Source organism: Phasianus colchicus, chromosome 5 (assembly GCF_987193195.1).
Source record: "Phasianus colchicus chromosome 5, bPhaCol1.hap1.1, whole genome shotgun sequence".
Lineage (NCBI taxonomy): Eukaryota > Metazoa > Chordata > Aves > Galliformes > Phasianidae > Phasianus > Phasianus colchicus.
In genome coordinates, this window is record NC_143440.1 from 44,594,962 (window position 1) to 44,622,077 (window position 27,116).

At 40.1% G+C, this 27,116-nt stretch overlaps 1 protein-coding gene across 11 annotated transcripts in view; it reads right to left on the reverse strand.

The window, feature by feature from the left end:
- Nucleotides 1-5,437: 5,437 nt before the first annotated feature.
- FOXN3 (forkhead box N3) overlaps nucleotides 5,438-27,116 on the reverse strand; it is a 228,412-nt gene continuing 206,733 nt past the window's right edge. For all 11 annotated transcript variants that reach the window (XM_090141498.1, XM_090141497.1, XM_090141503.1 and 8 more), the window contains 2 exons: nucleotides 22,538-22,646; nucleotides 5,438-12,746 (listed from right to left, as the gene is read on the reverse strand). In XM_090141498.1, coding sequence (XP_089997624.1) covers nucleotides 12,197-12,746; nucleotides 22,538-22,646 — 659 coding nt within the window. In that variant the 3' untranslated portion in view covers nucleotides 5,438-12,196. The remainder of the gene's footprint in view (nucleotides 12,747-22,537; nucleotides 22,647-27,116) is intronic.

Consider the following 27,116-nt stretch of genomic DNA (forward strand, 5'->3'; position numbering starts at 1 on the left):
TAGCCTGGGGTCTTCTGCAACCCTTCCAACTGCTGGGAGTACGGCTGATTTGGATTATAGTACCAGCCTGGTGGAGATGAGTAATTTTCTTCCAGTTAGATACATTGTCACAGGCTGTTAATTTTACTGCAGGCTCATTTGAAGGGAGTGGGGAAGCAGCACGGCAAGGCAAGCAAACAACTACTGCAAAGAGCTTGGGACATCCAAGCAATTAGGCTTCTTGCTCCCTGAATTTAAGTAGCCCTGTTTTCACATCTGCACTCCTGCTTACTAAGACAAACACAACGCCTGTGTAAGACCACGCATTTCTGAGAGGTCAGACTCTGGGTTAAATTAGGTAAATAGCTGGCGGTACAAAAATGGATATAAAAAGAAATGTGAAGGTACTTAGCACCCAGATTTTCTGCTAGAGGCAGTCAGTCTGACATCGTCTAAAATATACTGCGTTGCCCAAAATGAAGAAAAACAAGATAGCAAGGAAGAAGGAAGGAAGATGGAGACATGACTTTTCAATAATAGAAATGCATCCTGATGTGGTACCTAGAAGACAGTTGATAACTCCCTTCCAAGTCATTTCATAAATGGTGCGATTTCTAGGCTGTGATTTTGTTATCACTCACATCAGCACTCACCAGCCTCCAGGCCACTGGATACAGTGATGCTGAGGCTAACCAGTTCAGGAAAAGCCCTCCAGGCATTATGTTAATATTACTTAACTTCAATAGCTGGTGAGGAACCAGACTTCCTGAGCATCCCCAGGGCCTCCAGATGGTTACTGAGAGCCACAAGGTCACACCTATGGAAGTTCTTCCAACACCCAGGGAGCCTCACCTCATACTGTGAGCACCTGTTATAGATGTTTAGAGTTAAGAGATGTTAAATGGCTCTGACTTCTGCCTACAGAAAGTTAATACTAAAACCAGTACTGTGTGTTGTCACCTGGGGGATAATCTAGTACAAACATTAAGTGAATGCTCCGTCACTGTAATTGCATGTTACTGTTCAGACAGTGGCACTTCATTACTCAGGAGGAAGAAGTCACACAAGGCAGTAGTGGCCCAGATCTCCAGGAACAGCTGCAGTGCTGGGACAAGGGCTGTGGTGGCACAGAACAGGCAGCCAATATGATTCAGAGCAGGTAAAATGCTGTGAGAAGTGGTGAAATCAGGCAACCCCACCTGGGGTACTCAGGTTCTTTTTGATTCCCCTTTTTTCCTCAGAAATCCCTGGCTCAACAAGGAGTGTATCTATGTGGAGACCCAGTAGACTCATAGCCAACCCTGCCCAGGGCACACTTGCATAGTTCCAACATCTTAAGATGTGGTTCAGATCACTATTCCTGCTACCAAGATGAAGTCTCTCAAAATCAGAAGATCTTGCAGAGCCAAAGCTATCCTGATTTCCAGAGTCAGATCCTAGCATTTGCTTCTGACAGGGCTTCCTTTGCCCAGGGGGCTCTGGGATGTCTCAGCCAGCACCAGAAACCTCTGTTCTGCCACATCTTTCTCCTCTGCAGTCAGTGAACACTTTCCTTTCCCTGCTCTTCCCACTCATTGCTTGCAAAACTCAGCGATTCAAAATAGCTGATTTCAATGTCTTTCAGACAATATTCCCCAAATCCAGTTTATGCATGGCAGATCTCCACCTGTACAGGAACAGCCCCTCCCCACTGCTGTGCCAGGAGACAGCAGGCCATGCCCACCTGCAGCAGGCCAGGTCTCTCCCTCCAGTGGATAATCTCCTTACATCACTGCATTACACAAACCTCATTGTATTTGAATGCACTCCAAGTAGTGTGGCTTCAGTAAATAAGGTGGTGAATGAATTAGGTTAGAATAAGCAGGTGCAGTAATTAGTATGCCAATAGCAGAATAAAGCTATTTTTAAAAACACCAAACAGCACTGCTCTTTACTATGATTGCAGAGATTATGTAAGACGATGATTAAAATCAGGTCCCTGCATCACAGACAGATCCATGTTTTAGAGGTACAGAAACAAAGTCGCAGAGGAATGAGAGGAGACAGCATTGTTTTAAATGGCTCTCTCTGTTTGCATTTCTTAATGAAGTGTAAAGCAGCTGCATCACCAACCTCTTCCAACTCGCACTACTTTTTCTAGGCAGCATTTTGTCAAGAAACCATTTCCTTTTTAAGATCAGCTGAGTACTTCTGGGAACATCAGCTCGGGAGAAATCTGCTGCATCACACGCCAGAACTCAGCAGAGTCACCGGGCATCCCTCGTGTGCAGTGCTGACACCTACAGTGCTTCCAGCAGAAGTATTTCACTCATTTGTCCATCACTTCGTTGAAGATTCTGCACTTTGAGACCAAGCTACCAAAAAAAGATGCTGCCGTTTTCAGTCACAACTACTTGGAAAAAGCCTCTAGAAATTGATTGTTATTAAAGACTTGGCAAGAACGCTGCTTATGATGATAAGCAGAGATTTTAAAGTTTTGTGTATACAGCCTCTTGCACTGTAATGCTCAGATTGCTGTATTTACCGTCATTATTTGATTTCTTACACCACAGTGGAGAGCAGCATTGCTGATCAAACATAGAGAGGCAGCCAATCCCAGCGCAAATAGAAATATAAATATAAGCCTGCACATTTATAGGCAATCAGAACTATGTCAAACAGCATAAGATAAAAAGCACAGTATATGTTTGTTGTTAAATCAGACAAACGTTTGTCTCACAATATTTTCACAGTTGTTACTCAATCATCAGCTGTATTTTAAGATGAAGTTTTAAAATGCTTTAATTACCTTAGTGGGAAACAATTATAGCTTCATGAGTTATTAAAGCTGAGGATTTATTCATTTATAGCAGTTTTTTTTTTTTTTACAAAACAGACAGAACAGAAACTGTTATTATTTCATTTCCTGGCATAAAAGATCTCTAACACATAGAAAAAAGGCATTTGCCATTATTTGCATTACATTCTCTGATTTCTTTCTAGACAGTTTCATCAGACAACACGCATAGGCAAGCAGTAACATCACATGTGGCCTTCCTTGTAGGAAGATCAAACTGATATAACATGAAGACCATACAGACAGGCATTTTGCACTTACCCATTCTGTCTAAGATATTCTCCTGCAGACCACTGAGGTGAGGCTGGGCACAAAACACCTCCCATCAGTTAGGCCTCCTCTGCCTGCCCTGCTCAGCACCCCTTCCGCCTCCAGCTGGGGTCTGTGAAGGATCTCCACTTCAGCAAGGAGGTAGCCAGAGAGAATCCTGAAAGGTCATGCTGTCATACAGGGATCATTGGGCAGCGACAGCCAGCAACACCCCAGGGGCTTTGCTAGGCACATGCCTCTACATCCTCCTCAGAGCACAGTCCAGAGAGCCCTGATGGTGCTTCAGCCTGCAGACATAACTCAGCACATACCCTCAGACAGCCACTAAGAGGCTGCGGTAGCCAGGAGACCCCAGGTTTCAGCCTAAGGGCACCCCCCAGCCACAGCCTTGAGCCAGTCACACTGAGAGCCAACCAGCTCTGAGCTGAGGTCAACAAAAAGGAGGAACCAGCTGAGAACCATCACTACAAATGAGCAGAGTAGGACAGGTGCATTTAATGAAGGATCTAGCAAATATGGGGGCTGGAAATCCATTTCATAGCAAAAGGGGTATGCACATCTCTGAGAGACAGACTACAGTCTGTAGATCACTTATGCTGCAGCTTGGACACCTCTCAGGGCCTCTGTCCTATAGTGGTCCGTTCTGGGGTAGGGACAGCCCTTAAGAAAGAGGAGCTAAGCAGCAAAAGAACCTCACAGAAGTCCCTTGGGCTTCTCACACTGCCTTACAGCTTGCCAGAGGCATTCTGACAAGCTGTGTGTAACCTGTGGTAAAAATAAGGATGTTAAGGCTGGAGGTAGGGCAGGTGTTCATGTAAGTGGCTGATTGTTAGTGTGCTTTCTAAATACCCAAATGAACGATCAGCAGTTTGTGTTAATTGACAATAAAGTAAAATTTGCCACTTGAGACCATTTTGCCCACGACAGACAAATTTCCTGGTTGCACAAAAAGCCTGTAGCACCGCTGGGGTTCAGCCTGCCTCACACAGAAGGCCTACGGCAAACAGCTTGGGTCTTCCTGCAACTCCCCGAAGGAAGCCTCTGTTTAGAAGCTGTGAACTTCTGCTGGGCTGTGGGAGCCAGGTATCTCCTATATGGCAGTTCTCTGAGTGCGCTGAGACGCTGCAGGCCGTGAGGCCATTGCATGTGGCGCAATGGTGGCTGGGCCAGCAGCAGGAGGGGAGCCAACAGGGGAAGATGGTGCAGAGCACACTTACGCGTATTCTCTTCATCAGTCTCCTCTCAGACTGAGATTTTTGGTCCTCACCTTCATTATGTTGCTGCCACAGTGGATGCTGAGAATACGTTGCAGAAGAAAATTTGTGCAGCTCTAAGTAGTGGCAGAAAAAGTTTCTGTTAGACAAAAGCATTCATTCCTTCTTCTCAGCCTCCTTACGAGTTAAATCTACATCTGAGGCTCTTCATAGAGCCCATGTTGAAACCACACCTGAGGAATAATTTGTAAGATTTTACTCTTCAGATTCACTTTAACTGGAGAAAGGCAACTACTATTCCTTTTATCCTTTATCCATCTTCTGAAGAGATGACTTGCGCACTGTTCCCCCTGTTGTAGCTTCACTTTCGCTGGCAGAGCCGTGCAGACAGGCATTGAGTGGCCTGGGTGTACAGCACTGATCCCTGTGGCAGTCTGGGAGCAGCCCCAAGGCCTCAGGAGCAGCACATCTGCTATAAGGTGAGGGACTGATTCGCTTTATGCAACCAGCTTTCAAGCTTCATGTATTTCCTCCTTCAAGCAAGCTACAGGAGTAATGTGGCAAAAGGACTGGGAATCCTGTGCTGCAGAAACCAGCATAAAGACTAGAAGGCACTGTTTTTCAGACCTGTCCTGTCATGTATGTCTGATTACTGAATCTCTTCTGACAGAATCATAAAGATAGGAACCAGCCACTAAGATACTCTAGTCCCACCATCAAGCCGTCACCACCAGGCCCACTAACCATGCCCCTCAGTGCCAGTCTATGTTTCCTGAACACCTCCAGGGACAGTGATTCCACCACCTCCCTGGGCAGTCTGTGCCAATATCCCACCACTACTCCTCCGAAAAAATTTTTCTTAATAATTCCCAGGAAATCAGCTTTGTTTCCACGCTGCAAAACTTGATGACAAAGGAACATCAGACTCTAAATTTAACAGCAATTTAATATGATGTCTAGTAATTTGCATATGACAGCAAATTAACATGAGTTGATTCCTACTGCAGTGAAAATACAAGTAACATCCCACCGGGGACAGAAGTACTTAAAAATGAAGCAAATCATTTGTGAAAAAAATCACTGTTTTTCCTCTATAATACCTGAGTGTATTTTGAAGACAGTACTCACAAAACTACAATTGTTCAATTGATGCAACTCAGTAATTTTTATTGCAACTGGAAGACAATACATCACAGAAACTTTATGGTAGGTTTTGGGAAAGTGTTATTTACAATAATAATTGATGAAGTAGTTTGTCTTTGGCAATATGATTACACATCAAGAAAATGTAAAATGCAAGTATGCCTCTAAATCAACATTTTCATATTCCCTAAAGATCAGCTGATTGCACTTGTCTTCGGACTGCTCATTTAGGTAAACACAAATACAACTTAACATCACTGTTCATTCCCCATCACAGTTTGTATTTTAATATTGATGAAATTGGCAGTTTCAGACGCCAAGTACAGGAAAAAAAATTGGCTTATCACTGTACTAAATTAACATATTGGCCAGTTAAGGTCCTGTGACCCTTAAGCATTGATATTAAATCTCTTGGTCTTTTGATTGCTTTATCACTTTTTTTTTTTTTTTCTGTAAAACAAAATATTTCAGAAATTACAGATCAGAGTATAAAAAAAATGTACAAGTCCATAATGCTTTTCATACACACACAAATCATTCCCCCCGACATTTTACATCATGGCAGTTTTAAGTAGTGAGTGTGAATGATGCAGGCATGGAACTGGTTATCAGGTACAGGTATTACTTTCAATTGTCATCCCACACACATACTCAGAAATGTACAATGCTCTGTTAACTTAAAAATGTGCTGAAGTTCAATGGTTAATCTGAAAGAAAAAAAAAGTCTTGGGATTTTAGGCCAGAGTAAAGAGATTCCCATTTCCAGATGATGACCGTTGCAGAATGCATCACATAATTCTAGCACAAGTTGCAGTTATCCCTTAAACCCTCACATAATGAACTCTTGGACTGCTGGCCTGATCCAACGGCCAATGAAATGAAGCAAAAAAGAAAAACTGAAACAGAAACGCCTTCCACTGTCTGTGAGAGGCTGTTCCATCAGGCCCGTTTCCCCTTTTTGCAAAAGGAAACGTGATACAGTAGAAAAACCATGATATAGCTTCAGATAAATACTTCTTGTTTCAATGCTAAAACAAAAACAAAACCCAAGCTCCCCAAACTAGGAAAGGCTACTTATTAGAACAACTCAAAGTGACCTCTAGATCATTTCTGGTTTTAAAAGTACACCAGCAAAATACAGCACCATAGACACATTAGGTTGAGACTTTTTTTGGTCAGTGAAGCTAGTACTTGTTGGCTGAACTGTGGAAGAATTGTAAGGTCATGTACATGATAAAGCAACCCAGCTGACAAGTCTCTGCTTAATTCAAGAATAACCAGTACTAGAAGTAAAAATGCAAAAAAAAACAAAAACAAAAACAAAAACAAAAACCCTAATAAACCACCATTAATTAATACTTTCTAAATAAACGGGGATTAGCAGATGAATTCACAAATGTATGCAGATTTATACAGAACACCGAATGTTGTGTGTAAATCCTTATAAACTCCAGCTTAAAACAGAAACACACAAACGTATAGTTTGACTTACACATTCCATTTCAAAGGAAAAGAGACATCATTACGACTTGGTAACTGTGCTAAATGCAATATAAACCAAACAGAAATTCAAAGTTTGGCAGATAACTAAGAAGAGGGTTATCGCTTAGGTTATATAGCAAAGTGTTGATGTATATTACATAGAGTAGTATAAATAATAAAAAAGTATTATTTAAATTAGATCACAGTGCTGCATTATGTGCATAACAGTGTTTGATATATTACTGGAGGGCTGTGAAGAACACTACTAAAACTTAACTGGTCAGACAGTCAACACTGATATTCTGTTACAATCAAGAGGATGTATGGTTCCAATGCTCTTTTGGTGGCAAAGTCAAGAAAAAGTTTTCAAAACATTTCCTGTAAAGCATGCCCAAGAGCTGTTCAAGCAGCAGTGGCATACTCGAAGGAACGTCTGCATTCTCCATGAAGTGAAGTAAATTGCATTGCATCTGGAAGTAAATGCATTCTCTCTATACTTTAATCGTGGAGCACAGGAAAGCAATGTTTTAAAAAACTACTTGGGCCAGATCAAAGGAAAAATGGTAATAATAAAACAGTATAGATTTTCAAGAGCACTTCGATGTCTGTAGCTCCACTGACTGCAAAGGAGACGAGACACCCTGAGGTTCTAGAAAATCCCAGACTGTGCCTATCTACATGTTTAGATACAGAAATAATTCCAGAAAAATTAGCATCTCGATGATTTGGCTACTGAGAAAATGGCCATTTTATCCATGGTGCCATTTGGCATACAACTTAGGATTTAGTACGTTCAAGTATGTTGACACCCCTCTACCCCACTCTGGTAAAGAACACAGCCCACCGGGTTTCCTCGTATCTTTTGCAAAGGTAGACAGTAATTCAGTTGAACGCTGGAAGCTGATGCACCTCCTTTGGGATTCTTTTCTCCCATTTTAAGGTAAGATAGGAGTCAGCCTGGACATCACTTGAATTACCAGTAAGAATACAGCCACAGGCTAGTTCTGTGGTCCTGAACAGCATGTCTCATCCCTCCGCAAAGCTCTGGTGATCTTGACAGAACTACTGCTGGTTTTACCAGAAGTTCAGCGTCAAATTGCCTTCAGAAACAGCTACGGGATGTTGTATTAAAGCTGTTCAAGAACCGTGCCCAAATCTCTAAATGCAGAAAAAATCTGCATCAAAATGATTTCTTATGAGAACATCCAACTGCTTGCAGCATGCAAACATGGCCAACAGATTTCAACTCCCTGCAGACTCCCATGAAATCTGCTTGTGGCATCTGGACTGCAAGAGCTTCTCCCTGCAGAGGGTATATTCCAAGGAAACTCCTGGTGAAGTCTGAGTGACCCTTACAACACACATCCGTATGAAACTTGCCACTAAATGCTTGCTGACCTACCAGGATTCCTCTAGTCCCCACCTGTTCTGGAGAACCATTAATTTGGCAATACTGATAGAGTGAGGAAAACAGAAAGTTAAGAGATTCTATGACTTCTCACCCCAAAATGGCTTAGTAAAGAAAGGAAACAAGCAAAACCCAACCACCTCATGTCTGGCAAGTGAGAGAGCTTGTAATACAGTGCAATTACCGCCCAGTTTTGGCATGACTCACTGTAAGGAGAGACAACAGGGTTGAGGAGATGACTTTTTTTTTTCTTCTGGAAAAACATACTCAATTCTTAATAATAATTAAAAAAAGATGGAGTATTGCCAATTCTGACAAAGTTGCCATTTTTACCTAGCCACAGAAATGTTTTAAAAGGTGACTCATAAATATTTTATACAAGTCCAAATTATATACTTGTCAATAGTTAGAGGAAGCATCAAATCATCTGTTGATTAGCACTCAGCCAAACCGTGAACTCCTCAGCAGATCAAATGAGGAGGAACACATTTCACATGAAAACAGACACCTGCCAACAGTTTACATTTACCAGCAAGTATAAAAAGAAGGTGTTGAAGTCTTAGATAGATTATATATGTGTATACTTATAAAGATAACCTGCTTAATTAGATATTTATGCAAAATGACCAATTTCTAAGGTAATACTAGAGGTAATTACATATTTAGTCACCAAGAGTCCACATTAATGAATGGTACTTGCTGTGCAGCAGACACTGATCTTGTTTGCAGTGATGTACTGCAGTCAGTAATAATGCTTTGCAATTAGTGTTGCGACTGGGCAGGATCTGGCCACCAGCAGACAACCACATTGCTTTCTCTGGAGGAAAGAAATGGCAGAGCCCCATTTTCAGTGCACTTTCTGCCATGAATTTGACTTTTAAATGTTGTTTTCTGATATATATTAAAATACATATTAATATGCATTAATGAGCAAAGGTGGTGGCAAGCTGGTACTGTACTACTTCGTATTTCAAATGACTGTCCTCGAAGTTCATAAAACAATGAAGGACCAAATTCTCCTGTGCAGGACTGTGTGGCTCAATCCTGTGCATTCTGTCTACAGACCAAGTGGCTTGGGACAGTCGCAGCCCAATCACACCAAGAGGGCTCTATCAAAATGGAAAGATATGGCTCATCCATCTCCATGCTCCATTGCTAACAGAAAACTTTGTTTTCCCCAACTTTATCTCAAAAGCTGTTGGCAGCCAGCAGGTTTCATACGTGTGTACTCCAACTATAATATGCTGGCCATCAGCCCTGCAAGCCTCAGCCCCAGGACCAGCAAACAGGAGAGCACAGAGCTGCTCCTTGCACCATCCTTGTTTCCTTCCTTCCTTATCTGCATAGCTGGCAGTCATGTTGGGCTCCAGAAGCTGTCAGACAATCCCGACAAGGCAGGTCCTGGATCCCAGGGCACACTGAGTGAGATGGGAGGACAGGCACAATTTTGGTGCACTGCCCCCAGCACGGCCCTGTGTTTCGTATTACAAAACGTTTGCAGAGCACGAGAAGGCTGCCAGGTCCAGCCCAGTCTACCTGTTGATCTTTCCACTTCCTAACTGCATATACGCCAAATGCAACTCTCCTTTCACTCCACTGAGAGGGAAGTCAGACCCTTCTCTAACTCACTCTTCAGGAATTAGATCCACCTTGGTGCTGCTGACTGGAACAGTTTTTGAGATATAAACCTGTATTCTCTATCAGAAACCATTTCATTCTGTTTAGTGGCAGGGTTTTTCAGTCCCTGGGACTTTCTTCTTGTCTCTAGGATATTTTAAGTATGGAACTTTTTCATGCCAAACTGACGAATCCAGGTGAGAGAGACTGCATTATCTATTTCACGGCTTCCTTGGCTGCACGGATCTCCAATCTAACAATCACCGTGCTAGGAGAGAAGCACTATACCTGAATCACACCCTCTGTTGCACTGGTTTTTTTTTGGGACACCTCAGTAAGGCTGTTAATAACTTCATTTTCTCATGGCAAATTAGCAAAGCTATTTTCTTGTCTACTTATTCCTGAATCAAATCAGAGAGTTTTCCTCAATTAATCTCCCATTATTCTCTTGATTCTGTCATACACACTCACTACTAAACTTGCCCTCAGATTATTGCGTCATGTTACACATGTACAGACGAAGAAAGGACACACTTTTACTTTTTTTTTTTCTTTTTTTCTTTTTTTTTTTTTTTTTAAAGAGAAGTAGGGAGAGGGGGCTGAATGTGCAGACAAGGCAGTATAATTCAACCATCCAAGCCCTACCAGAGCATGAAGATTTTATTTTTTAATATTGCAGAGTAAGTTTCCCAACAGTCAGTGTTTGTCCCTGAAGAAGGTTAAACCTTAAACACCTGCTTCAAAAAAAAAAAAAAAAAAAAAAAAAAAAATCCACAAAAAAACAACCCAACAACAAAAAAGAACCAAAACAAAAACAAAACAAAACAAAAAAATAAAATAAACCAACCAAACTCTAAGCCTAAGGGCTTAAAAATTAGAGGCATAGCCTTTTTCTCTATTTTCTATATTTATATGAAAATAATTCATGCTTCATGCTAAATACATTATTTACCTTACAAGAACTTTGTCATCTTTGAATAAAAAAAATTGTTTGCTTTTTGTATTCCCCCCCCACTTCCAAAAGGAATCCATGCAGTGTGGATCTTTTTTTTTTTTTACTGCTGGCTACGCTGGTTGAATCTGGAAATCTGTTGTTTTTGCACAGATGAATCCTGACTGATATTAACTGCAACGCTCCCTTCTGAGGGCAGTGTAGGAGATGTTCTGTTGAACTTAATTTCACTGTTCATCAATACGCTTTTCTGTTATTTTTTTTTTAATTACAGAATAATACTAATGGCAGGTTTTGTAGCTTTTTTTCCCTCAGTTAGATCAAACATTTGATCCACAGAAAAGGATTCTGATTTATTTTCTTCTTTAATATCTACTGTAATTTCTTAGACTTGATTGCTTTTCACTCAGGCAGTTTAGAAGACATAGCTTGTTTTTCCCTATCCTATTATTTTTTGCACGCAGTGCCAATCTTCGGGCTTATGGCTTTTTGAACATTCAGTTAATTTAATATAGAAGACATAATTCAATGATTAGCAATGCTATTAACAGTGCCACCCCCCACCCCCCCCCATTTCTTTTCATTATTTCACTCATTGCATACACAGTTCAAACTTCCCAAAACTTAAAAGTTACCAGTCTTCACGCTATGAGCCACATACAGTACACGAAGCACTAGAAGTGCATTACGGTATGCGAGGTTGCCACCAGTGGCTGTCCAAAGACTTCTATGGCACGGTGAATCCAAGTGCCACCAGATGGTCTGTGGGTTGGTGTGAGAAGTACACGCCTTCTCTTTCCCCCAGATCTCTTTCTTCACATTCACTCACATCCCAATTGTAAGGCCGTTAAAAAAATTCTTAAGGGCTAGGCCTGAATGACTACTAAATTATGCAATCTCATCTAGTGTAAGAGAGATTTTCAAGTGCCCAATCTTATCCCATCACAACAATGCTGATGTCACTGCGTATTCAACCATGCATTTTTTGACAAGCCGGAGAAAGCAATGGCGATTTTGGCTTTTTTTTTGTTGTTAACTTTTTGTCTTCGGGTAATGAAAAGCTGTAAATTAGCTGAGTGTCAGTATGAGTTCTATGGCTTCAATCTCCTTTAAAAATAAAAATCTTAAGGGTCCAAAAAAAAAAAAAAAAGAAAAAAAGAAAAAAAGAAAAGAAATAAAACCAAATAGAAAGGAAAACAAAAAAGGAAAAATTGCTGATATTGCCACAAATCATTAGAATTCACCTGACGTGCTGAAACAAAACTTTGTAAGTTCAAACAAATCATTGATTTGTTCTAATTTTTTGTGGTTTCCTTTTGCTCTTTCTGCCCCTTTGCCGTCCGATTGGTGATGTTATTCAAACAGGATCGAATTCCCGCTAAATGCAGGAGAGATCCTGCTGCTTCTTTCATCTCCTCATCGTCACTCTCAGGGGGCTTTTCAGTACGTCTCTTTTTAAGAGGCAGTGTGTCACTTGGTACTTTTTTCGCCTTCATTAAATGTTGCCTTTTCTTGTGCTGGGATGCATACCCACTGTCAGCTAAAGAATCCTTGGTCTCCTTCCGATTTTGCTTTTTGTCCTCCTCTTCTGTTTCACTATGGCTCTCATGGCTCTGGAAGCTAACTTCACTTCCTTCACTGCTGTCTTGGCTACCTTTAGTTGCAAATTCATACTGGTCATCAGCAGAGGAAGAGGAAACGGAGTCACTCGCAGGTGATGTGCTCCTGTGGTTGGAAGATTTGGCACTGCTGTAGTTGTGATCCTCCTTCGGGTCGCCACTAACAACTGGAGAGCCACAAGACTGTTCGCTTTCCGTCCGCATCCGGCAGTTTGTTATCCCATTCCTGGAAAAGCAAATTGAAGTAGTTGAAAAAACCACAGAGAAGTAATCCTGCTTCAGTGCAAAAAATAATAAGGTGAAAACAACTGACAGATAATCGAAAGCTACGATTACTGAAGTAACATCCAGGCAGGCCACTTTCAAAGCCTTGATTTTTTACAATTGCTTGCAAATTGGACTGTACACATTTTTCAAGGCAACAGATACACAGCAGCACAAGAGGCAGGAGCAGAGAGGGTGGCCGTAAGAAGTGGTGTCTGAGCAGTCCTGAGCTGTGTTTTAAAAAAATAATTAGAAAGTTTTATTTACTAGATTTTAAATAAGTTCTGATGAGTTATATAAATATCCTCCAACCTTTCCAAATGACACTACTAAAAATGTGGGGAAGAGACACCAACTTCCCGGTGTTCTACATTTGCCTGAGATTCTTTTTCAGCTCTGCCATTCCCAGGTAGGAGGATTTCAGCTGGAATCTGCGCAGTCCGAGGTGGGACATTTTTGACAGTCACATTTCCGACTGTGATCAGTTTGTGGATCTTAAAAACAATGTGATTGTAAAACACTGCCAACAAAATATTATGTATTCAAAAACAAACAGTACCAAAAAATCTGGTTTTGCTTTAGAGATTTTCATTTTCATCTTAGGTTTTATGGCACATAGATCCCAGCGCTGTGGGAACTATGGCAGCACAATATATTAAAAAACTAATGGTGTCTACTTCTGCACTGGAAAACATTATAGCATTATCAATGACTTCACAATAGAGAACACAATGCTCGCAAGTCTGCTGCAGAAGGGATTGCCTCTGTGCAGTGTTTAATTCCCACTAGAAAAGGAGAGGGGGATGCTCATCCCTGAGTAGAGGCATCATCATTTTCCCTGCCAGTTCACCAGCCTTGAACTCCTCTATCAATAAAAACAAAAACCAAAAACAAGCAAGGCTGTTTCATCTGTCACATGATAAACCACTTTAAAGTCTGGTCCTGCCACCTTCCTGCTATCATCACAATGCTTTCATACAGTCATGACTGTGTTGGTTAAAAATGCACACTGAACACAGGTGTTTCTTAAAAGAAATGTGACAGTGACCAGGGTAGTCCTGTTTCTGCTTTAAAAAATGGCAAAGTGCTCTAGGTTTCAGGGAGTGTTGCACAGGTCTTTTTTCTTTACAGAATGAACAACAGAGCATTATCCATTTTAGATAGGTATGGTTGAAAGGTGGAAAATACAGGAGAGGTATATAATCCCTCAGTTCCTATTCATCTCAATTCACTTATCTGTGGAGCTTACTGAAGTAAGAAACAGCTTCTGAGAACCAGTGACAGGACAATGCTAAAAGGCAGTGCATTAATCAGTCTCTCCAAATGTTCTTATTTACAGTACTTTCAGATAAATATATGTAACAGAAGGCACAGTTATTAGCAGCCACTTTGGCTCAATAAAATTATTTTCACTTAGATTTTCAAGTAGCTTTATGATCCATAAATTATATACAAAACCCAGAAGGAATACACAATGCTCCTTCAATTATTAATAACTAAATGCAATGTCATTCATGACTGTGCAGCAAGCCAGCTGCATTTACTCTGTGATGGTTTCCCACTGCAGGGGTTGTCATTAGAGGATGCCAAATGCTTAAAAGAAGAAATCATCCATACTAAACTAGTTGAAAGGTGAATTTATAACCAACTCCTTAAGATCAGTCATTACGAGGAAGCATGTGATGCATTTTAAGTGACAGATTCTTCATTTTTAGGATAAATTTACATTTAAAGATGTTCAAAATTATCATAAATTTGCATAAAATTAAAGTTACTTGATTTTATTAGGCAGCTAATAGTCAGGGCAATGTGGCTCAATAAACATCACATGCTCCTAGTTCCCCATATAAAACCACCAATAAATTCTTGCTCCAAGGGAAAAAAGGCAGGACAGAATAGGTAGGAACCCAAGTGGAATCTTTATGGATTAGGTTACTAGTGAACAAGGCTTCTGACAGATGGGATTTAAATCGAAATGCCCATTTTTGTGTTATTAGATTTACCACTATTTTTTCTCAGAAATTATCAATAAAAGGAAAACAACAGTTCCATGGAGCAGAGCAACCATGTGCCAAAAGACCACCCTGGCTTGCCCCCTCTTGAGTCTAGTGTTTGCTTTTCCATAAAGGAGCTCTAATTTGAATTCAAAAGCTCTGCCCAAGGGACATACTCCAGATCCCAATCCCCTAAAAAAAAACCCAGAAAAATGGAATGAAAAGGCCCAGGGATTACAGGAGCAACGTCCTGAGGGAAAGTATACTACTATGGGGTTAGAATCCCACAGGAATGATTGCAAAGGGGGATGATGGCAAAGAAAGACAGAAAAGGACAAAAAAAAATCACTTTAAAATAAGTGGGAGGATATAGGAAATACTGCATTTCAAAAGAAAAGGAGCTATGGTGGAACTGGTCAGGAAATGGACAGCATTTGCATCTCAGAAAAATCTTTATATTTTTCACTTACATTTTGAAAGATTTCCAACCAGTTCTGCTTGGGGAAATAAAAAAGGAAGAGAAAGAAGGTCAAGGAGAGAAGTAGCAAGGGTTATCTGCAGAGACGAAAATGAGTTATACAGGCAGAGTGACTTAGGATATTCATCAGGTCAAAATTCACGTAGCCTGAAAGTAAATTCATCTGATAAGCAACAGGCCAAAACACAGGAAGAATTAGTTATAATTGCTATGAGTACATAAATAAGAGTTGAATAAACTATTATCTAAATCATTAATAATCCACACATGCTTCTCAGACATTGTCAAACTTCATATTGTGCTCGTACCCACTCACGCACTCACTAACACATCAATCTGGTGATCTACTAAGTTCAATGCAGATCATCAGCAGATGAATTCCCCCAGGCTTCAGGGGACAGATTTTGGCCAGCTGAATCTATTTTTGCTCAAAATTCTGGCTGTAATTCTAACTTTGTCGCTGAAATAACAATAGTTTTTTAAAACAGGCACTCACTCTGATGTTTGGATTAGTATTAAATTATACTGAAGAAGAAAAAATATTTAAGTGCTTAGTATAACAGTGAGGCAAAATTTAAAGTAATACCTTATTATTTCCCCATTTTCTATTTCAGCACTTCATTTCAAAATTTCCAGAAACTGACGCGTTCTCATATATGCCTGCCTCTGTCAGGAAAGGCCATGGGGCAGTCTCTGGAGCTTTTCATCCTACAGACTCCTATTTGCTTAGGGTTCTTAACCACAGTTCTACACCTCAAAGTACATGCACTGATTCTTTTAATATTTCAGTTTGGCTGTAGCACAATTACACAACCTCAAGGTCCACAGAGATAAGTTGGCTTTTTGAAAGCCTGATTCCATTCCCCTTGTAAATTGATATGAGTTACTAATTTCATCAGGAGCAAAATGGAGCCCACAGGAGCTGGATCTCAATTCAGTAATGAAACAATTGCTTTTGCACAGTGTCACTGCTTCTTCCTTTTAAAGGGGTCTTCCTTGGGATGCAGCAGTAGTAAGTCTCCATTCTGTCTGCAACATGGCAAGAAGTTTGACTGAATACTTACTGTATTCCACATCAGAGACAGGTATATTCCTTGGTTTATCAAAACAAACCTACATAAAGTTTAAATACCAGCTTAATCCCTCTAAACATTTTGGATGACAGGTAGTGTGAGTTTTGGAAACAGACAGTTAAAAGATATGAAGAAAACAATTCACTTTGCTACTGTAAGTTGAATGTGTGCATTTTGTCAGGTTCCAGGTTTGCTAACACACTCTTTTACCGTACAGGTAATATGATTTCAGAGGAAAATTCAGGAGAGTCAGTTTTAGATACAGGTAGCTGAACTGTTATTTATAAACACTACAAACCAGCAGATGGGACAGTAAGCAAGCATATGGAAGATAAGTGATGCTCACTTGCTGTATGACAAGATTCTATCAGGGGCTACTGAGTTAAAACAAGAAGTCAGTTACACTACTGATGGAAGCTCTTACAGAGATACTTCACAGACTAATTGCATGCAAAGAACCATAACAAGCATGAATCACGAACTGCTGGAAGAAAGAGCACTTTGTCAACAGCAACAGCAAGTCTGAAGTTCAGGCAAATGCAGCCCTCTTCTTTTTGCAGGAGAAATAACTGTCAGCTACATCTTTGGTCCTTCAGTCATCACAAGGATAAAGCACCCTGCCTGCTGCAGGTGAAAAGGGGAAAGCAATCCAACAAGAATGACGTGGGGTTTGTTAAGCTGGACATATCAGTAATACACAAGAACATTAAGAATACCCACTTAAGAATTTATGAAAGGAAATATCTACCAGTTCCTTTAAGCAGAAGTAACTGTGTACAGACACGAGAGCATATAATCCTACAATGCTTTGGCATCTATGCTGCACATGTTACTTATGTTTGATTTATTTAATCACTCTTAAATAATTGATTTCAAGGTATAATGTAGTAATTGCCCTACAAATTTCAAGTTAAAATAATCATAAATAACAATCTTGCCTCTTCAAATAAAATTAGGCACAACACCCATTCTTGTCAAACTCCAGTGACGATGAGCAGCAGAGGAACTGCAGCATTAGGAGTTAAAAAAGAAACAAAAGTTATTTTAAAATATAATGCTGCTCAGGTAGCTAAAGCTTCTTAATGCTGCTTTTGGGTATGTGTGATTTTATTAGTTTTGGATTATTTTTTAATTTCAAAATAAAGGAAAAGCAGTAGCTCTACCAGTGTGGATGTACTTCCATTCTCTAGGAAATTGTCTTGGAAACCTGAATGGCAAATTTTTTCACTTTGGGAAATTCCCTGTAAATTTCTGCATGCAATTTACAGATAACTGAAATTCCTTGGAAGTCAGAAATGTTTTGTGAGAAAAGAGAATTTAAAAACAGAAATAAATAATTTCTCATCAGTTTTTATTTTTAATCTGTACTAATTTAATACCTTTTTTTTTTTTCTAACAAACACAACTAAAAGTAATTGAATCTGTTAAAAAGGCATGAAGTGGCACATAAAAAAGGTTGGCCTAAGTTTTCAACCAACCTGAAACATTCTTTGGATTCACCTTGCTGAAATATTAGCAAAACAAACAAACAAACAAACAAAAAAACCCAGCAGTTAAGCAAAGTTAAGCAAACTACACTCCATCCTAAAATTTCTGATTGTACAACAAACACAGAGTCCATCCAAGTCCAGCCACAGCATCTTTATTAGGAATGGCTCTGCTTAGCATCCCAATTCATCCCAAATCCTAAAGGTTTTACCTGCTCCTTAGTATTTCCCACCAAGGTATCTGTGACCTCTGCTTCCCTCTTTTTTACCTGCATCTCAGGTGAATTTGCTGGCTAGTGATATGGGATAGGGTTTCCATTTGGCCACTGAACAGACTGCAAAGCCTCGTGGACCAAGGCTAGCAACAAACTGCCCACATGCAGCACCAGCTCCAAAAGTAAAAGGAAATTAGTAGGAGCTAAAAGCATCAGCAGAATTAGGACAGAATACAGAACCAACAGGTTATAAATAAAGAATTCACAATCCAATCCTGCTTTTGATGGCATCTGAATCTGACCAAAAAGTATGGAAGCCTGCCTACACAGTATGAGTACCGAAGACAAGAGTGCAATGAAGTCCAGGTCCCCCGGGAGCCCATCCAAATGCTATTAAAAATGCCTCTGTAGAACAGTGAACATTCAGAGCAGAGGAAAACAAGCAAAAAAAAAAGGCCTATTACATAAATACTGCCAGAGATATTCAGCAAAACATCTTTTGCAGACTAACCTGGACTAAACATCAAGGTCTGTGCCACGCAGCTGTTGAGGTTTTCTGTGGAGTGAAATTCCACTAACTTCGCCTCAGGGGATTTGCCCACTGTAGGCAGGGAAGGCTTAGGCTTAGCAGGTCTGCTGTGCTGTGGGAAGGATGTGCACAGACACAATCCATGCATGTGCTGAAGAAAACCAAGGCAATTTACAGACATCATAGTGAGAGGTTTCTGCTGAACGCACTGGCATTGTAGTCCAAACAGCACTACCAAGCTCGTGCTCTTCCAAAGGGTTGGTGTAATTGGTACCACCTTACGAATTCGGAATGTGACTGCATCTGACAGAGCTTCCTGCACCTTGCCACAATGCATGCTGCAGATGTATTGGCCATTTTCATAGAGACTATGCTTACTGAAGTGTCTACAGAAGTCCGCCTAGAGAAACATCTAAGGGATATTTTTGAATTTTACATAGTAAGAGCAAAAGCTCACCTTCAAAGCACAGTCAACTCCACGCTCCTGTAAGCCACTACTTACTTTGCTTGCTTTCACTGAATACCTTTTTAAGTCAGTATTTTATTTTCTATGTATTCAGAGTATCACTGCATTTGCTTTTAGATTCACTTGGGGCATTACGTGATACGGTCTGCCAAAAATATATACAATGGATCTCATGTAAGAGACATGCTACACATTGCACAGCTTTGAAAACCTTATTTTCTTTGGGTGGGTCTTAGACTTGTCAGCTACAACATGGAAAATATGGATGATAAACAAACTAAAAGAAGTGTGAATAAAGAAAATAAAAAGCTACTGTCAGAACACAACCAATTATGCTCTGCTGTAGAGATTCAACACCACTGGATGATTTTCGAAGTAAAAACAGTGTGGGAAGCCTTTTGCATTTGTAGATTAGTTTGGAATGAAAGGCCTATTTGTGCAATTTAAGCCAAATGCACTACAACATAACGATGCCCTCTTCAACTGATATTCTTTATTTATGGAAACTGGTGGACTTCTTGCTTCTAAATACTTTTTAGTAGGGTTTTTTAATTCATCCTACTTAACTCCATCATATTTTGTTTTATATATAAAGGGTAATGTAATTGTATGTAGTTACATGGGAGCAACACCACATTGATAGCTTGTGCAGGGACAGAACAGCAAGAATCGCATATTAACTTTCCAACTAATGAGAGCTAATGTATCAGAAATCGCTGATTTCAATGTCTCTTAGCTCTGTGCTGTGGTTTCGGCCTCTCTTCTGAATAACGGATTCATCAAAACATTCTGCCTAATTACAACTGCAAATTTAACCCAAGATCAAACTTGTTACTCTATTTTGACAGTAATGGCAGTCTGCACACCAGGGTAACATACTGCAGGTTATTTGCACGTGGTCTGCTTGGTAACAAATCTAGCTGCATAGACTTATCTTTCATTTTGCTGCGTTCTTCAGCATATGACACAAATGGAAACCTAAGTGAGGCAAAGGACAGTGTAAAAGAACTAAATTAACAGAAACCTGGTTTATGGCTTTTCACTCAGAACATCAGAGGAACTCTTCTCCAGAAAATACACAACTGAGTAAAATCTTATTGGAAAGGTGTCTGGTCTTCCCTGAATATATAGGTTGAGGGATACAATTTCTGCAGGTTAACTGGAAAATCAGACTACACCACTTGCTAAGGCTGCCCAGCAGACCTGCTGCTGGTGAAAAAGCTGGAAGGGGACATTTCTGAAAACATATCCTGCCAGTTTGACTAGGGCAACTCCCTCCACGCAGGGAAGGCAGCTACGCATAAGCAGTACTCCCACTCTTCACAGCAACAGAGGAGGGCTGCACAGACACTGTGATAAACTTCCTCTGCTGTACACAATAAGCAGAAGTTGTATGGATTTCCATGAGATGCCCAAAAGCTCAGCACAACAGGCTCCATTTAGCTGTGCACATCTGAAGAGAGGAACAAGCACCAAGAAACAGGATGTTGTTTTTACAGTAACAGAAATATCCAGTTTTCAGAGGTCCAGATGATGTTCTAAGAGGTACATGCATCCACACTGACTTTCCTAAAGAAATTCTGAATCTTAATATTCCCAGTAGACACAAGACAAAACTGTCTTCTGAACTGGCGCTGCTGCAGAGAATCCCTTAACTTATCCAAATGTCTCACAGTCTCTTCCCTGCTTTCCTCCTACTTTTTTTTTTCCCCAAGAATTAGAATATATTGCAGAAGCTCATAAAGAAGAGCAGACATCATGCAGACCAGCAATATATTCCTAGCAAGCTATTTCTACTATTGCCTAAGGCAATAGAAGAGAACAAAAAGAATTAGAAATATGTCTGCGTTAACAAATTATAAATGGTCTTCTGTGAGGCAGAGCAAGAAGAACGTAAGCAAGGGAGGGGTAAATCTCTTATCTCCCAAATCTAGATTAGCAGGTAGTTGGTGATGGTCCTGTTCTACCTCCTGACCCCCTCCCACTCCAAAGAGAAGTCCTCAGAAATGTTAATAAAAGTTAACTATATGCAGCCTTACAACACAGTAATTTGGAGATGTCTACATAGAAGGAAGTTTTTGAGTGGTCACGGATGGAAAAACAGATCCATCTCCTCCTTAAGTTAACCCTGATTACGGAACAGAAAGTCTCCTCTTCCTAAGGAAGGGCCCTAAGCTGGAAGTGCAGATAAGCTGCATATTCAGAGAATATTCAGACCACCGCATCTTCTGTTTAGCTTGGGCACTTCCTAAATACATGTATATATACAATATACAATCCAGCAGTCCCATAGCTCTGCAGTTCCCTCTGCAGCAGAATACAAGCACCGGCCAAAGCCAGAAGCAAAGCCACCAAAGATGGCTGCCCTCTACTGCTAGCAAGACCAGACAGCAGAAAAGTGAGATGGAGAGAAACTGCAGACTTCTGGGGGATGACCCCTAGGGTTTTATCTCTACAGCATAGCAAATATGAAAAAAAGTTGAAGCAGCTACCCATCAAAGTTAGTGTCTTTCCTTCTCTGCATTTTTAGTAATCAAGATTACATGAACATTCGAGGTTCTCTCTCTCTCTCCATTTTTTTGGATGTAAAAACTATCCCCAAAGAGCTAGACAGTAATTCTGAAAAGAGATAAAAAATAAAGTGCAATGAAAAAAATCCCAAGTAAATAATGATGGAACAAGTAGCTATCAAGCTCCTTCATTTCACTGCTTTGCAACCACTTACTGAGATCAGTGTGCAACTGGAACAGCCCAGCAAAGCAGTGCCAGCACTGAATATGAAATCCCACTCAGAATATCCAACTACCTGAGCTGGAATGGCTTTTACCGCTAATGTGAGTTTTGAAAGAGCACTGGCAGCACACTTGACGGAATTATTCTCTGTTGTGACTGACAGAAAATGGAGCTACACCTGAGGCGAATTGTTCGTGCAACAATAAACCATCACTACTTTAAGTAAAGCAAGCCACTGAACCACAGTTCTTATTGCCATCACTAGATGTCCCTTAGTGCCCTGCTTTCTGGAAAAAAAGTCGAGGATCTTCAAACAACATTTTACCCTTGAATGTCTCAGTATAACCTTGAAATAGAATCTGTAATGAAAGAAACCATAGCACAAAGACCTACATTAATAACAAAATAACAGCTACAGGTATTTAATCCCAGAAAAAAGAATCAGGAAACTGGCTTTAAAGGGGGTGGGGGCAGGAAAACACATTTGCACTAAGAAAAAGAGGCCACCCGAGGAGCTTCTTACAGAAAGCTGCCTTCAACTTGCTAGTGAAAACAAAATGATGTTCTTTACACACCTTTTTAAAATAAGACAGAAATGCCATGACTATCTTGCAAAGAATGGCAGTGAGTTTTGGATGGCGAAGGGTTTCTTTCATTTAAAATCTTCTAAGTACTAGCAAGCAGTAAATTTCCTCATGTTCCAAGCTTATGCATAATAGTATATTATCTGCAAAATAATAATCTATTCCATAAAGATCTCACAATGAGCCACTCTTACCTTACTGCAACAGCCATGCTTCCTATAGGGCTGATTGGCAATGGCCTGGCTCCAGGAAATATTCCTCTACTCAGAACTCGAGCTCCATTCTGTATCACTCCTGGAGGAACTAGAAAACAAAAAGAGTATATTTTTTCTTTTAAAGAAAACATCGGCAAAGTGTGTGAGCAAAACGTGAAAGTTAAGCTTTTCAATGAATTGAGAAAACATTGGAGACGCTTGCGTAGTGCACTGCTTACCTTCCAGCACCTCATCTCAACTCTTGTGAATGCCATCCTATTTTCAATGCTATCTTCATAGCAAATATTTTGACAGCAACTAGTGATAAAGTAGCTTGTGGAAGCCACTGCCTGACCTAGTTGCTGCAGATCATTCCTTGTACAACCGAATCACTGGTTTTATAATCACAGCTCTTCTGGGAATGTATGTGCTTAAGAGTCAAAAACAGCTCTGAGCATAGATGTAACTTCCATTTACTGTAAGAATCAATGACCCTTTACAGACCAGCAGAATGTAAGCAGCCAGCAGTCAGGTACCTGCAGCATGCAGCCTGTTCACAGGCCTCAGTGAGGGGCAAAGACACTGGCCACTGGGGATAGGAGGTTTCACTGGGGTCTCATCACTGGGCTGGGCATCAGGCACTGCAGCTCTGGCCAGTAAGAATTTAACCAATATCCAAGTACTTCATTTCTACAGAGGTGCTTTTCTGTGTCCTCAGCATTTTCTTCTTCCTCCTTGGGCTGCAGGACTACTGAACACAGCACTTATCAGGGACTTGGTCATAACTGCACAACTGTTAAATCTCTGCAGACTGAACAGAAACCACTAATAGCCTTCACCCAAACATGCTTCTTTAATGTCCATAATCAGTCAGTTTTTCTAATCCTTACTAAAAGTCAGCATTTGTACCGTACTTTCCCCTAATGGGGAATGTCCGAATTACTGTGTATGTGTTATTTTTAAATATATAGATACTATAAAAATACATATTAAATAAATACAAACAACTACAGAATTTTATTTTCAAAGGTTGTACTTACGCAAATTACAGAGTGACTAGAAAACTCATTCAGCCTAAGAATCAAAGTACACACTTCACACACCCAACTTCAAATGCTCATACTCAAAAACGTTAGTGAGCTCTGAGGCAGAGAAATACATCCAGGCCTAGAAACACATTATTTTTAAGCTGCTGAGGTACCTATCAACACCAAGCCAGAGCCACGCTCCCCTTCCTGTATCCTGACGCTCACCTTGCTTCATTCCAGACCACAAAGATTAGTCCTGGGAAAATAATCTTCTTTTCTCCTGCTGGTGAGAGCACATCACCCCTTAATCAAATCCTGCCACTGTGTGATACCACCCTTGCTTCTGAGAACCTCTGAAGAATAGGTCATTTATATTTAGGTGCTTAAGTACAGACTCAAATGGCCAAAATTACAGAACCTACTTTGTAACAACTAGGGTCAGCTTTCAATGACCAAAATAATTTTAAAATCACTTTTTGCTATTTATACTTCACTACTTTGTGCACATTTTCTTCCAGCACTACATTATGAGAAATCGATCATGTACACTTCACTTGGGGCTTTCAATGTTCCTGTGTTTGGGTTTGTAAATAATATAGAGGAATGTTTCACAGCATAACCTTACGAAGGCCAAAACAACATTATAAAAGTGAAATGAGCTGCTTAAGGATACGTCTAACAGAAAACACACAGAATGGGCAAATTTAAAGTAACATATAATCTTGCTAAATATCTAAAGATCAACAAAAAGATATAATTTCCAATGGGTATCGTTTCCCAGCAGGCTTACAAGAGGGACAGATTCCATTCTGCACGACATAGTACAGTTTCTGTGTATTTACAAAGCCCCCTTAAAAGAAACGAACCAAGAAATTTGACCTAGAGAGATATGGTAATTTCATCTTTACTCAGATACAAACCATAGAGTTTTAAACTGAAATAAACCATTTAGGCATGCACACACACACTCACTTGTCAGTTAGCTATGTGTCCTGACTAAATAAATATACGTACACAACTTCAAAGCAAACACATCGGCAATTCTACTGCAAGAAAAGGAACAACAGACTCCCTGATGCCCAAACTGTTCTTTCCACAGTGACTTAATTATCCCAGTCTGTTGGCAAAATTAGCTGATACTTATCTCAGTCCTTCTTCTTTCTCCCTGTTTCTGCCTTATTGACACCCCTTTAAAAAATTGCTTCTTTTAAAAATCCTGTTCACTCTTACCCATCACTACTGCAAAACCATTGGGTCATGTCTTTTCTTCTTGGCTTTCTCAGAGTTTCAATTTTCTGCACTCTTATGTACATAAAGTACACCATGTTTTGTAGCTTGGAGTTTGTATTTATTAATACACTCACACCATTCCTCCATCCATAAGTCATGCTGTGCTACTTGGGAGTGACCTCTTCAAAAGTTTCACATTTAAAAAGATTCCAGTCTGAACACACAAACATATTTGACCTCTTCCCTTCAGTAATTAACAAATGCTAAGGAGAAGAAAAAAAGAAAAAATAAAAAGAAGTTTACTGCCATTTGGAACTATCCCCAAAGAGACCCCTGACACACTGGTATCTATTCCTACGTATGAAATTCACCTCAGTTACACCTGGTCTGTTCAGTGTGCCATCCAAAGACTTCAACAGTACTCTAGTGCCAAAGAAGCCTTAATTTTTTCTTAAGTACACCACAGCTCTGAATACTGAAATTAATACTCAGAATTCAGTTATTATTTCAGCTTGCAGTGCAGTGATACTGGTCCTCATTTCTCTTTTTGTTTCCCAAAACTCTCTGAATTACAATGCAGCAGTACTGCTGTATCACTAGTTAAGCCATGCAAACAATCAGAAAGGCTGTGTGCCAGGGATCAACCACAGGAGAAACCTAGATAGTGCAGTGTATCTTTCCTGTAAACATCTGGAACCAGCAAGAAAAAAACACAACTTGTTGGTAAAGGAGTTTCTACAGCATCCTTGACATAAAATAGAAAAGCAGTGGTGATCAAAACAATGAAGCAGCAGAAGTTATTAATTTCTAGGTTACCCACACAGCTGGCATGGCACTGTGTGACTGCTACCTACTGCATTTCAAGCAGCATCAACACCCATCCCTCCAAAGATGACAGTAATTTATTTTAAATTGTTGATACCTACAAACTGCCAATATATATGTTGTCCCTGATACCCAGATACTATCCCTGCCTTTGCATAGGTTGTAGGAAGATGGTTACTGATTATCCAAGGAATTATTTTCACTCATTGGCACTTTTGTGGGCTTTTGGATTATTTACTGGAAAACACGTAGAGCTTTCATTCCAAAGATAAATTTGTGCCTCCCTAGCTTTAATTAAGTTTTGAAACCATACTTTGAGGTTAGTTATTAATATTTTAGATTGAAAATTCAAGGTGTGGAGGTAAAATAATTTACTATAAGCCATATCAAAAATCAGTGTTGGTGTGTACTAACACCATCCAGTCCAGAGTCCTCTTTTGTAATGCTTCTTTAACCAAAGGCACAGGTAGGTTACATGGTTCCACATTCCTGGGCAGAAGTGTGAAATGTAATTTACACCTTTTCTGTGTGAGCGCCTAGAGATGGTGATGTCTGAGAAATACAACTCAAAAAAACAATGCAAAAAGATCAGTACAGCTCTTTGATAAAAGGTTTCTTCTTTCATAAAATGTTCTTAGTGAAACTTGAAGGGTCTGAAAGAATAAAATCATTATTCACCCTTCAGCTTCCATCACTGCTTTGTTCTGAAAGAGGCAACGGATCTCATTTCTTTCCCAGAAAGCTTAAAACCCAAGAAATATTTCAATTAGAGTAAATAGAGATAACCCATACAGAGAATTCGCCTCTAATCTGTTGCATTAAGGAGGCAAAGGATTTTTGATCTTACTCTATTCTGGTGAAATTCCACAACTGGAACAGAATTTGGTGGAATTTCAAGTCTCTAGTGCTTGACTGCAGAAAAGCAATACGTCTAACATCAAAAATCAGAGCTACATCTATGAAATTCTCCAAGGAGGAAATAATCTTTCTGTCTTTTATACTCTACAGCAAACTTTTACATTAACAGGTTTCACAGACAATAAAGTAAATGTCATGTGGTAGAACATACCATAATCAGAATCCATCAAAATGTTAGATAACGTTAAAAAGATCCAACAGAACCATACAAAAACCCAGTGCTGCTCTGCAGACTGCACCCAGCAGCCGGAGGTGGAAAATAACACGGTGGCTGCATGACCACCCCACAGCTGGTGCAGGACTGTTCCAACTCTGCGCATATTCTTAAGTACAATGTCTCAAGCTGTGGGACTTCCTTCATCACAGCCCTTGGCAGATGACACCTGTAATCTCACAGAGTGTGTGTGTCAGAAACAAACTCCTTCCATCCAGCTGAGCTAACAACCCTGACCAAGCCCTTCACAACAACCAAACCCAGGTCAGACTGAGTCTTTCTCTGAAGATATGACTGTTCAGCACACAGTGTATCAAATCAGCAAAACATAAGTAGAAATAGTGGAGGAAATACTCATTAGAAA